At 35.1% G+C, this 12,197-nt stretch overlaps 1 protein-coding gene across 9 annotated transcripts in view; it reads right to left on the bottom strand.

Annotated features, from left to right (window-relative positions):
• LOC142358757 (uncharacterized) overlaps nt 1-12,197 on the bottom strand; it is a 150,719-nt gene that overhangs the window by 110,934 nt on the left and 27,588 nt on the right. For 7 of the 9 annotated variants that reach the window (XM_075410328.1, XM_075410321.1, XM_075410322.1 and 4 more), the window contains one exon: nt 10,193-10,924. In XM_075410328.1, the coding sequence (XP_075266443.1) occupies nt 10,193-10,250 (58 nt within the window). In that variant the 5' untranslated portion in view covers nt 10,251-10,924. The remainder of the gene's footprint in view (nt 1-10,192; nt 10,925-12,197) is intronic. The other 2 variants (XM_075410324.1, XM_075410326.1) reach the window with 1 other exon arrangement.

A 12,197-nucleotide genomic window follows, 5' to 3' on the forward strand; every position in this document is an offset into this window, starting at 1 on the left:
CACAAATGGTTTGGTTACTCGGGTTAACCCCATAATTCAAAAAGTTATAAAAATATAACTTCATATTATGGCGTCCATGAAAAGTTGTAGTCATAGAACTTTAATAAAAGGGAGTTCTATGAAATTCAATTTTTATGAAAATTTTCATTACATCATGAAAAGTAGGGGGAAAATGTTTCAAAAAACTAGCCGAAAAAAAATGAAAAATTGAGTTTCAAGCGAAAAGAGAATTATGGAAAAGTTGTAATCATAGAAACTCAAAAAAAAGAAAAAAATTAGAAAAAAGTCGGAACATAATTTAAAATGTCATTGCATGCTCTGAAATATTCAGTGCAAAACCGTCGCATCAAGTGGGATCGCAACAAGCAAACAACAACGAAAAAGATGCAGTCATAGAACTTCATAGAACAGTTCTGGTTCATTTTTTTCCGTAAAAGACCTAGTTTCTTCCTCAAGACGAAACGTTTTCCTGGCATTCAAATTTTTGGTGAAAAAACAGACCACTTTGGAAGCATATTTTGTGTTTTTGAGCTGATGATATTAGGCAAACACTCTCCTCATAAAGAATTGATAGCAATATATCACTATTTTGTCTTCCGATGTTACTCCTTCTCATATAATCAATATTTGGCACTATATAAAACGTTTTATCTGTGGTTCGCCTCTCAAGTTCTTGAGCACGGCTGTATAACTAGCGCATAGCACAAAAAGTATGGGAAATTAAAAATTCGATGAAATATGGTTTCAGTTTTTTCCCCAAAAAAATTGGGGTAAATCGGACAACCACGACTTCCGTTAAGGTCGAAATTTTTCACCTGAAAAAACATATTGCTATTGCCGTTGAACGTTCATTTAAAGAAAAGGACCTTTGAGCGCATCTTGTGTTTTTCAGCTGTTATCAATCAAAGTTTCACCTCAACAAGAATTGAAACACTATCTCAAGGTGTTGTCTTTCAAAATTTATTCATAAAAGACTATTTAACTTTGGCACCACCTGAAACGCTTTGATTGTGGTCTTCCTCTCAAAATCATGTCCAGGAGAGTACAACTAGCTTATAGCACAAGAAATTATATGAAACTAAAAACTCGATAGGACACAGAAACAGTGCTTTCCCAAAAAGCTAAATAATGGGGTAAATCGCACACCCATGATTTCGGTTAAACTAGCTTCTTTTTTAAAAAAACCAGCTGCTACTGCCATTGCGTTTTTATCAAGAAATCAGACGTTTTCGAAGCACTGTGTTTTTCAGCTGATATCAAGCAAAAATTTTACCTCATCATAATTAATAACAACCTATCTCAATGTTTTGGCTTTTGGAAATTATCCAGATAATGTTTTCAGTTTTTGGCAACAAATACAACGCTTTATCTAGGGTCCTCATTTCAGGTTCTTGTCCAGGGATCTACAATTAGCGTATAACACACAAAAAAATGAAAATTGATAAATCGATAGAACATGGAATCAGTTTTCTCACAAAAAAACTAAAGATTGGTGTAAAGCAGAAAATCACAATTTCAGTTACTGCTAAACTTCTTCATCAGCATAGTGATCGCAAACTAACCAAAACAGTATTAAATGAATAGCCAAAAAAGCCCCTGAAATACCAAATTTGACCAAGTTTTCAAAAAAGACCACCTGAAAAAAATTATTTCGTTGACTGTTTGCGGACGACTAAAAGCAACTAAAAAAATCACATGATTAAACACAAGAAAATCTATTAGAAAACTGTTTTCTGTGGCCTAGAAGTCATCAAAAAAAGAAAAAGAACCAAAAAAAGCAAGAATCTTGGTATTAATGAAACCAGAAACTGAAAAAATGCCAAAACATATATTGAAACAATCAAAAGACAAGACTAGTTGTTTTGACACACTGAAACACTTTTCCAGAACTTCAATTCATTTCAATTTGAACAAAAACTTATGTTAACAGATACGGTTGACGTACACGTTGTCAGAGTTTTCTGTAATGGCGAAACAAAACTAAGATTCAAAGCAAAGACTCTTCCAACTCTTTATGATTTTCAAAAAAAAGAGTGTTTCCAATTTTAAAATCTGCAGACCACTAATTACAAAACAGCTGACCAATTACAAACAATGTCCAATGAAGGTTTTTTGGATTTTTGCAAAGATGTCTTTCTCTTATTCCTATCGTTTGGTTTTAATAAAAAAGGTGAGAAGAATAACCATCATCTTGTAGAAAAACAAAGTTTCAGCCGATCAGAAGTGGCATCTCTTGCAAAATTTTTAAAATTTTTTATAGAAAGAACTGGAGACAAAAATAATCAAAAACACTAAACACATTTTTAATTGATACAGAGATCTCAATTTTTTAGTTTTTACTCCAAAATTTGACCCTAGCGGTTATTTTTTATATTTAAGGTGTTAACCAATGCTCCTGTACGTTAAGATCTGCTCAATTTATGTATCTTAAGAGAAATTGAACATTAGCTTGCTGCAGATCTGCAGAAGAAAATAAAATTTTGCCATCTTGATCCTGACAATTGACACCAAAGAGGACAAATATGATAAAATTATAAAAATTTGCTTGAAAGATTTCTAAATGAATTATGTACAGCTGGCAACTGCAAATATGTCTAGCAACCAATTGACCGTATATTCGTGCAGAAAATAACACTAGCGTTGTTGTATTCAGATATCACGTTGTCAAAATGCCCAAATTTGATGATGTCTCAAAGTGACTAAAAATTGAAAAGTGGCCTTCCTGTGGCTGCAAAAGCACTCTTATATAATTTCGCATGTGTATGAAACCAAAAAAACAAAAAACTGACAAAAGCACTGTTTATAAGATCCAAAAATTGAATGCAATTTGGCACTCGTTTTTTAGGTCAAAAACGGGTTTTTTCCTATCCGATCTGAAAAAACATAGGACGTCATAGTAGGTATGAAAGCTACACTCGAAGTCCTCAGCCTGCTCTTAGTTAGAGGGTTTGTACCCCCTGGGTTTAATTATGGAGCGTTTTTAAACGGAACTATCCCCTTGGCAGAATCTCGAGCTCTGCATCTGGCCCCAAATTCCCGGGTACCGTTGGAACAGAGCACTCGTTCTCCATGAACACTGATGAAAAAGGATGGTGTTTTTTTCTGTTGTTTCCTGCTGTGTTCCTACGACCTGCCGTAGAACTTTTGTTTTGTGTTAACCACATCTACTGTGTTTTAAGATGCCAAGTTTTAGAGCCTCCAAAATGCATATACGCAAAATAGCCTTATCTCGGAACGCTTTTCCAAAAAGCGTTCTAATCGATTGAATAGCCTTCGGGATAACTAGAAACACTTGAGTTACGTCTACAGACACCAATACGACCCCTATATTAATAAATTACAGGGTAGTTTTCTATTGATCTGCTTTACACACTTATATCGAAATGTTAAGGTGTGTTAAGGCGACAGGTGGCCAAAAACATTAAAATCAATTTTTATGGCTTCAAATTAGTTACATCTGTAAAATATCCAGTGCACTACCTTAAAGTTTGGGGTCTCCTCTTATTTGGAATAAGATATCTTGTCGTCAGAAAAAATGGGCCCTGGTCTCAGTACAAACATGGCCCACATATCTTAACAGTGTCGCGAGCCGGAATCGATTTTTTTTGAGAACACATATCGTTCTAAAGTTATCGTTCTAAAGTAGGACTGAAACAAACTGGGTTCAATAAGCCTATTCAGGGCACTTCTAACAGACTTGGAACATGACCCCTGGCCAAAAACACGTTTTGAACCCGTTTTAAAAAAGTTAACGGTTTAGGACAGGCGAGTTAAAACTTTTTCGTAGAAACTTTTTGAAGTTCAAAATTGTAAATCCTGGCTTTATAGGATAGTAGTTTCTAGGTCCATACAGTCTAAACCCCATAATATCAATATTTGTCAGCTCGGTTAACATTGGTGATGCGTTTTTGGGTCCCAAATCGGATCAATATTGTGAAAAGTTAAGCTAATCGGTACCCGAATTACTTATTTTAGATGTATCCAATTGTCCTAAAGTGTCGTTTATGTCCACTGACTTAAGTATAATTTACTTTTAGAACAATTGAGAGCTCAATTACGGTCAATTTGAAAAGTTTGGTAACAGGAATTGACAGGTCGAATTCCGACAAAAACTTTTTCTGAACATATCAATGTGTTCCCCGAGCATACACTACTAATATATTTTAGTTGAGACCAATAATGGCCCCCATAAATTGAAAAAAAAGCATATAGTGCCGAAAAACCACGCAAAAATGACTTCTTAGATTTGACATTGTGGCTATTTTGTGTTTAAGAGTGCAGATGGCAATAATTTTCCGGCCTTAATTCTGGGTAAATTGATTTAGTTACCAATGAAAGATACAAATGTGTTAGAAGAACTTCACAACAGCTGTTTCAACCAGCTTTTTGGTGATCACATATCAGGACTTATGTTAAGTAATTGCGAACACAATTCACGGAAACAACCATTTGTCTCTGTTTCTTTTCATCGCATATGGTACAATTGCTGATATTACCCCATAGGTCAGTTGACTGTGTGTTTCAGTATGGGCTTGTAATCACTGACCTAGTACAAGAATCGCGGCTCGAAAAAAGCTACATGATAAAAAGCAGTCGATACGTCGTCAAATTTCGAGCTCAAAAACTCTCTATAGTGTTTCAACAAACTGTTTTTCACCCTACTCAACCAATTATTCAATCAATTTGAGTTTTTAAGGGAGAGTATCAGCATTGGAATCGAGCATGAACGTAAATGAATTTTCGATAAAAATTGTGTTTCAACCCAGTCAAGGACTTATTCAATTGATTTGAGGGTCTGAGGCGGAGTGTGTTTAAAATAATAGAGTCTGAAAGCGAATTAATTTTTGACCTAGCTGGCCTGAGAAAAATTGGTTGATGCCTTGTCAAATTTCGAGCTCAAAAAATTTCTATATAGTGTTTCAACATAAATTGTCTTTCAACCTAGTTAAGGACTTATTCAACCAATTAAGGGTCTAAGGAGGAGTGTCACCATTATGATAGAGTCTCAAAGCAAATGAATTTTCGACCCAGCTGGTGAATGAAAAAGGTAGTTGATACGTTAACAAATTTCGAGCTCCAAAAACCCTTTTTAGTGTTTCAACAAAAATTGTGTTTCAACCTTGTCAAGGACTTATTCAATTGATATGAGGGTCTAAGGAGGAGTGTCATTAAAATAATAGAGTCTAAAAGCGAATGAATTTTCGAACTGGATGGTCTACAAAAAATGTAATCAATACGTTGTAATATTTTGAGCTCTAAAAACTTCCTAAATATTGTTTCACCAAATTTTTTAAAGCTAAACAAGGACATATTCATTTAGCTTGCAGGTCTGAAGAGGAGTGTCAACATTAGAATAGAGCCTGAGGAACAATGAATTTTTGACGTAGCTGGTCTACAAAAAAAGTAGTTGATACGTTGTCAAATTTCGAGCTCAAAAACTCTCTACATGGTGCTTCAACATAAATTGTCTTTCAACCTAGTCAAGGACTTATTCAACTAAATTGAGGGTCTAAGGAGGAGTGTCAAAATGGGAGTAGAGTCTGAAAACGAATGAGTTTCTGACCTAGCTCGTCTACAAAAAAGTAGTTGATGCGTTTTCAAATTTTGAGCTCCAAAAATTCTCTATACAGATTGGAATTGCAAACTTATTTATAGGTTTTTACGTAAAAATTGTTCGCATTTCTTTACTTCAAATTTTAGACTTGTCAAAGTAGCATAAAAAGCGTGCGGTAGGCCTACTTTGGCAATGATTTGAGCAATTTTTCCATAAGTGATATATAACGTCAAGTTTTGCGATTTCGTCAAATAATTCTCAAAAAGTCAATTGTATATTAAAAAACTATTAGGAGCTGCTACGTCAATTTGTTGTGCAATGTGGCCCATGCTATTTTGGTAGTGCATCCTATCCATAAGGATGATAAAAATAACGCGAGATTTACCTATTCGCTCACTGCATAAAAAATGGTTATATAAAACAAGCGAAGGTCGGAAATGCTAATTCTTCGATTGTTTTCAATAAAAAGTAGTCTCATTTCTCTAATACTAAATCTACGCCGCTCAAAAAATATTTATCAAGCGTGCGTTAGGATAAATTTGGTCATGAAAAAAATTTCCCATAAGTGATGTATAACATCAAGTTTTGCGATTTCGTCAATTGTTTCTCACAAATTCAACCGTATTTAAAAAAATGCAATAAGACCTACTTTGTCAATTATTTCAACCTTCTCCCATGTGCTGTATTTTAATTGTGCTTTGTTTTTTTTCTTTTATGATGTGCTATAATATTACTGGCAGATCCGAGATTGTAGATTTTAGCTATATATATATATATATATATATATATATATATATATATATATATATATAGATATGTTTTTAAAAAGAGCCTCCATTTTTGCTTATTCTGCATGAAAAACAGTCAAAACTGTTTTCCCTTGTAGTTTAAGAAGCTCATGAGAACTCACAAAAAATCAAGACTCTTTAAAAGCCTTCTTTCTGTTGTTATGGAGAAGTAGTAACCTTAGAACTTCCATATTAATACAAAGTTGCAGTCTTAAAATTTACCTTTATGGAAAAGTTTTAGTCATAGAACTTTCATTTACGGCAAAGTTATAGTTTTACCAATCTTTTAAAACTTTTTTGATTTGCGAAGTCAATGGTCCAAAATATGATTAAAACTTTTGGTCAACCCGGGTACTGATATTTATTACCAGTTGACAAAATCCTCCCATTGAAGCTAAGCTAAAACTAATGAATAAGAAGCGTGACTTAAAACTATTCACATTTATGATACAAATTTCACAATTTATGAAATGTATCACTCACAACTCAGCCAAAACATTCCTTTATAAGTTGAAGAAGAAAAAGCTAATATTAAAAACAACACAATAAAACGTTAATTTGCGCCCTGAAAAGAGAAATAAAGAATTTCTATGTCCAAAATAAGAGCACACAAATGATATTCGTTTCAGTAGATGACAAACGGCGTCCATTAGCAAATAGAGTAACTAATTTAGATGACAATAATAGCACATGACATTCAAATTTCAAAGCAAAAATATGACAATAAGGCTGTCTATTTTTTCTACAAAATCTAATTTGAGATAGAAAATGATGCAGACCAAGGAGATAAGAATCTACACGAACAACCAAAACTTATAAGAAAAAATGTCGCATTTTCGTTTGAGCCCCTAAAGGTGATTAAAATCACATGAAAAAAATAAACACATAAAACATTAATAGAAATTACTGTTTAAAGGATGCTGTTTTTCACTTGGTCAAAAAACGCAGAATCCGAAACAAATTTCTAAAGCAAACAATTTTCAGTATGTTAAGCATACAATTCATGAGAAACAAAAAACAAAAATAACCGATAATAAGATAAATATAAGATACTTCAAAAATCAATCTTATTTTGTTATATTTCATCGTCAAGTAAGTTGAAACCCACAACTGCTATAAAAAGATTTTCAAAACAAGGGGAAAATTAAAAAATGGACAATAATAGACAAAAGAAGCAGATGTTTTGAAAAAAAACCGGAAAAAGCAACTTAGTTGGTCTCTTATTCACAAATAAATTTTTGTTAGGCAAGGAAGAACTAGAACCTTTTTACAGCAACAAGATAGAACAACAAGGTAACTTCCATTTTTGTCAAGATTCCATAGCCAAAAACAGAAAAAGCAGTAAGGCTCTTGAAGTCTCCAACTATAGGACTTCCAGAAAACTCTTGCAAAAAGGACGGCGAAGTCATGAAAACTGAAAATTTCAACGGAGACCAGTTACTTCAAATTTTTAAAAATGCAAAAACAAGCCTTTTCTCTTCTTTACACTTTTTCAGCATTACAAAAACGTTCAATTTTGATCATCAATAATCAAAAAAAAACATATGATCTCAGAACCCCAAAAACTCAAATTGTTTGAATTGTCAATGTTAATACCAAGAAAAGACTAATAAAAGCAATACAACATTTTGCAATAATGGGAATCTGATTCTACCACACGCACGCACTCACGCACACACACACACACACACACGCACACACACACACACACGCACGTGCACACACACACACACACACACACACACACACACACGCACGTGCACACACACATACTGTCATACACGCACGCAAACGAACATACCACATACAAATGCTTACACACGATGTTAACGTATTGATATCTTGTTCTGTCTACTCTTTGACAAAATTTGAAAAACTAAAAAATATTAATTCTTGCTTTCTCTCTCCATGGGCGTCTTTACAGAAAAAGTTCAATTGGAATAAGCTTGCAGCCCGCAAAATTGGGGTTCAAAAAACTTGCGACATCAATCAAAATTGAAACTAAATTCAAATTGTGGTCATTTGATCTTAAATTCTATGTTCACCTAGTGGGTATCAACATAAATTAAAGGCTAAAAGTGTGCTTCACAGATTTTGTTGCGCAAATATTGTTTTTGAGAAAACCATAAAACTCTTTCAACATTTAAGGCACAGATTGCAAAAGCTTCAAACATGTCTTAGTGATCAGCTGTTTTTGGGTAAAGCGTGAAAGGAGGCGTCCCTAAGCATGCAAGGCTTGCCAGATTAAAGATCAGCTAAAACAATTAATCTTTCGAAAAATGTGAACGAAAAAGATTTAAAAAATACTTCGTTTTTATTCTTTCCGCTCAAATTGTTAAGTTTTAACAACCGAACTCCAAGCCAATATTAGTGCTAGGCAAGTTTAAATACAAGTTTAAGTACAAGTTTTCTCAGTTATGGGCAATTCTAATTACTTTTCTTATCCACTCAATGATATCTCGTCGACCACCAGTTCAAATACAAATTCTTATATAATGTTTTAAAAATTTGATAAGGAGTTATTTTTAAGAAGCTATGTCCGGCTTATTTTGGCCTAATTTTTATGGAATAACTAAAGATTTGGCGTTGTGACGCCAAAAAATCATAGGTATGCCGGACGGTGAACAGACAAAACAGTCCCAGACAAAACAGTCCCGGACAAAACAGTCCCAAATAGCAAAATATTCCCAGACAAAACAGTCCCAGACAAAATAGTCCCAAGAAACCAGACAAAACAGTCCCAGACAAAATAGTCCCAAGGCCATTATTATAGCTCTCACACGTATGATTTAACAAGCGGATAATTTAATCCCATGTTCGGTTGTGATAGTTTCATATCAAGTCCCACGGGCCGCTGAGGCATGGCCATGGCCATTAAGTATGTTAAAACATACGGGTAATAGCGACTGCTAATTTGTTGTCGGATTATTGAACGAACATTTCAAAGTACATTGGGTATAATGGAATTAGGTACATTTTATTTGGGACTATTTTGTCTGGGACTGTTTTGTCTGGTTTCTTGGGACTATTTTGTCTGGGACTGTTTTGTCTGGGAATATTTTGCAATTTGGGACTGTTTTGTCTGGGACTGTTTTGTCTGGGACTGTTTTGTCCGGACACGATGCCGGACCTATTTTGGACCATTTGTCGGCTGTTTTTCACGTTTTCCGGACCTATTTTGGACGATTTTTGACCTTAATTAGACTTCAATTTTGACTGCCGAGTCTTGTCCAAGATTTGGATTTAGACAGCCAAGTGTTGTCAAAAGTGAATCAAGATTTGTAATAAGACTTGCCCAGTACTGAAATTGACTTGGCATTAGGTCCGGGTCTGCTCCTATTTCCCTTAATTCGCCCAGCCGACAGTGGTAATTGAATAAAAAGAAATTTTGTGGTCCAGTGAAAATGATTTATAGAACAAAATTTAACCAACTTGTTAGTGTCTCGAAAGGAAGTCTTAACCTTGACGGCGTTCGATGATTCATGGCCTTAGATCAGTCGAAATAGATTTTTGGTGGTCAAAATGTTCAACAAAGTTCGCATTGTAAAATTGATTTGATCAACCTTTTGTTCTCTGGATCATCTGGGTCAAATTAGCAACAAAATAGAAAGAAAAAGCCTATTTTAAAATGGATATCTAAGATAGCAAAAATGATCTTCGAATACAGCAGTAGGAAATAAAAGGTACCTCTTATCTTATTATCGTATTCGAACATGTTTGTAGTTATGTAGTCGCACTGCTGTGGCTGATGCACGGAAACTGCATTTGAACACGGGGGGGGGGGGGGGGGGGGGGGGGATTGGTATGAAATTGACATAGTTAGTTTGATAGTTTGAGGGTACAAACTTACTTTCCTTGACGCTCCATTGTTCAACCGGTTTGTTGATAATTTTGTTCGCACTTTTCATCTTCCTCGATCAAATAAACAAACAAACAACGACAACAAATATCCACTCAGGCGGCACAGATAGTAAGCGTGAGCCTTACTACAAAGACCGTAGTTAGTATTCCGCAGTGATTTATCGTGTTATGGTAATTTCTGGGTGCATAATTTGTGCATGTTGTCGTCTAGCCATGATATAATATTTTTATGGCTCTCATAAAACCGAATTCATCGTAAGGAAATTTCCATAACTAAACTTGGAATAAACAAGTAAGCAATTTGAAAATGACCATAAAGGTAAGGCCTGTTTGCGTGGGCGGCGCAAGAGCGCGATTGTGTGGATGGATATAGTGAAATAAATGCGCAGATGTTTTCACACTGAGAAAGTTGAAAGTAAGTTGCGAGTAATTAAGTAGATAGAAAAGTAATTGATGGTCCAGAAAGTCCGAGCAGATCCAAGTGCTCTTTTAGCCAGCACAGCCACCAGCCGACTACTGGCTGAAGGGATGAGTGAACGAATGGTCAGAAGATAAAGAGGCAATGATTATGGCTGTAAATATCCATACTTGTGATTTGCTCTGCCAACCGGGCCAGTATGAGCAAAAGTGAATAGCCATAGAAGAACAAACAAGTTGAATTCATCAGATCAGTACTGGTGGTGGTGTTGGTTTCTTTTTCTCCCTCTCTCAAACCATCTGGCTAGAAAAATTGGTGGTGAGAGTTTGTGGATGAAAAGAAAGATACTTTAGCAACGGTAGGCACCGGGCTCTTCAAATGTTACCATACACACACACACACACACACACACACGTACGCATAGGAAAGCAAAAGGGCTACATACAATCTATGCAATTTGTAGTAAGTTTAGCTATTATGGACCTGAGTTACCCTCTCATCAATATACACACACACACACACATATATATATCTGCATTTTTCTCTCTCGCTCTCTTTTTTCCATAATTGCGCACAAGTTTGTTATTGTTTGTCTGAAATAATGGGGGATAAAATAGCAATGTCTATAACAAACGGTAGAATGGAAAACGATGCGCACAGCATTATGGTGGTATGGTTGTGTTGCTGCTAGAGAAGGGAACAAATTCATCGTAAGCGGGCGGTGGAATATTATCAATGCCAAGCTGCACTTTCATTTTGCACTATCACAGTCACAACACACCAACATCATACTACACACTACTACATACTACTACTACTACTACTACCACTACAACTAGGCATTACGCTAATCATGATACACCACTGCACCAACCAACACACGCTCTTGTACCATATATGGAATATAGAGTTGTAAAAATAGACAGATTTGGGTGATGAAATAATAATATTAATAATGATACATAAGACTGTTTTCATGGGTAAAATGAAGAAAAGGTGAATGAATTATTGCTCCTTTAATGGCTCTCTGGCGGATATTTTACATTCATTTTTCCTCACAATCCCACTAACCTTAGCACCTCCCCTGCCCTGGTTGTAAAATAACAATTATATCACCATTACTAACTATTTCATATAACCATTACTAATACCATTTTAAACTCAATAATTTTGCTTGTACCTGGCAATAGTTATTTTATCTTAACTAAATGCTAACCAACAAAATAAAATGAACTATTTTATTAACTGAGCATCAAGCAAAAAAAAACATTCCTTATATGCATGTTGTAGAATCACGCATCAAAACACCCCCCCCCCTTCTACAGCTCATCTTCATCTCTCCATTTGCCAATCCCGCCCCCGCTTCATCAGACAAAAAGAAGGAAGCATAGACTGAATTCTCTTCCCTGCCCCTCGTCCCAAAAAATGCACGCCCAAATATTTTGGGTTTTGTAAAGAATTAATAACAGGCATTTGGGCTCTTGGAAACCCTCTTTTCCCCTTTTGCTCCTTCTGCACTGTTCCATAACGAAGGAGGCAATTTAAAAGTGAAAGTGGGTTTGCAGATTAACACACA

This window comes from Convolutriloba macropyga, chromosome 2 (genome assembly GCF_964194025.1).
Source record: "Convolutriloba macropyga chromosome 2, txConMacr16.3, whole genome shotgun sequence".
Classification (NCBI taxonomy): Eukaryota; Metazoa; Xenacoelomorpha; order Acoela; family Convolutidae; genus Convolutriloba; species Convolutriloba macropyga.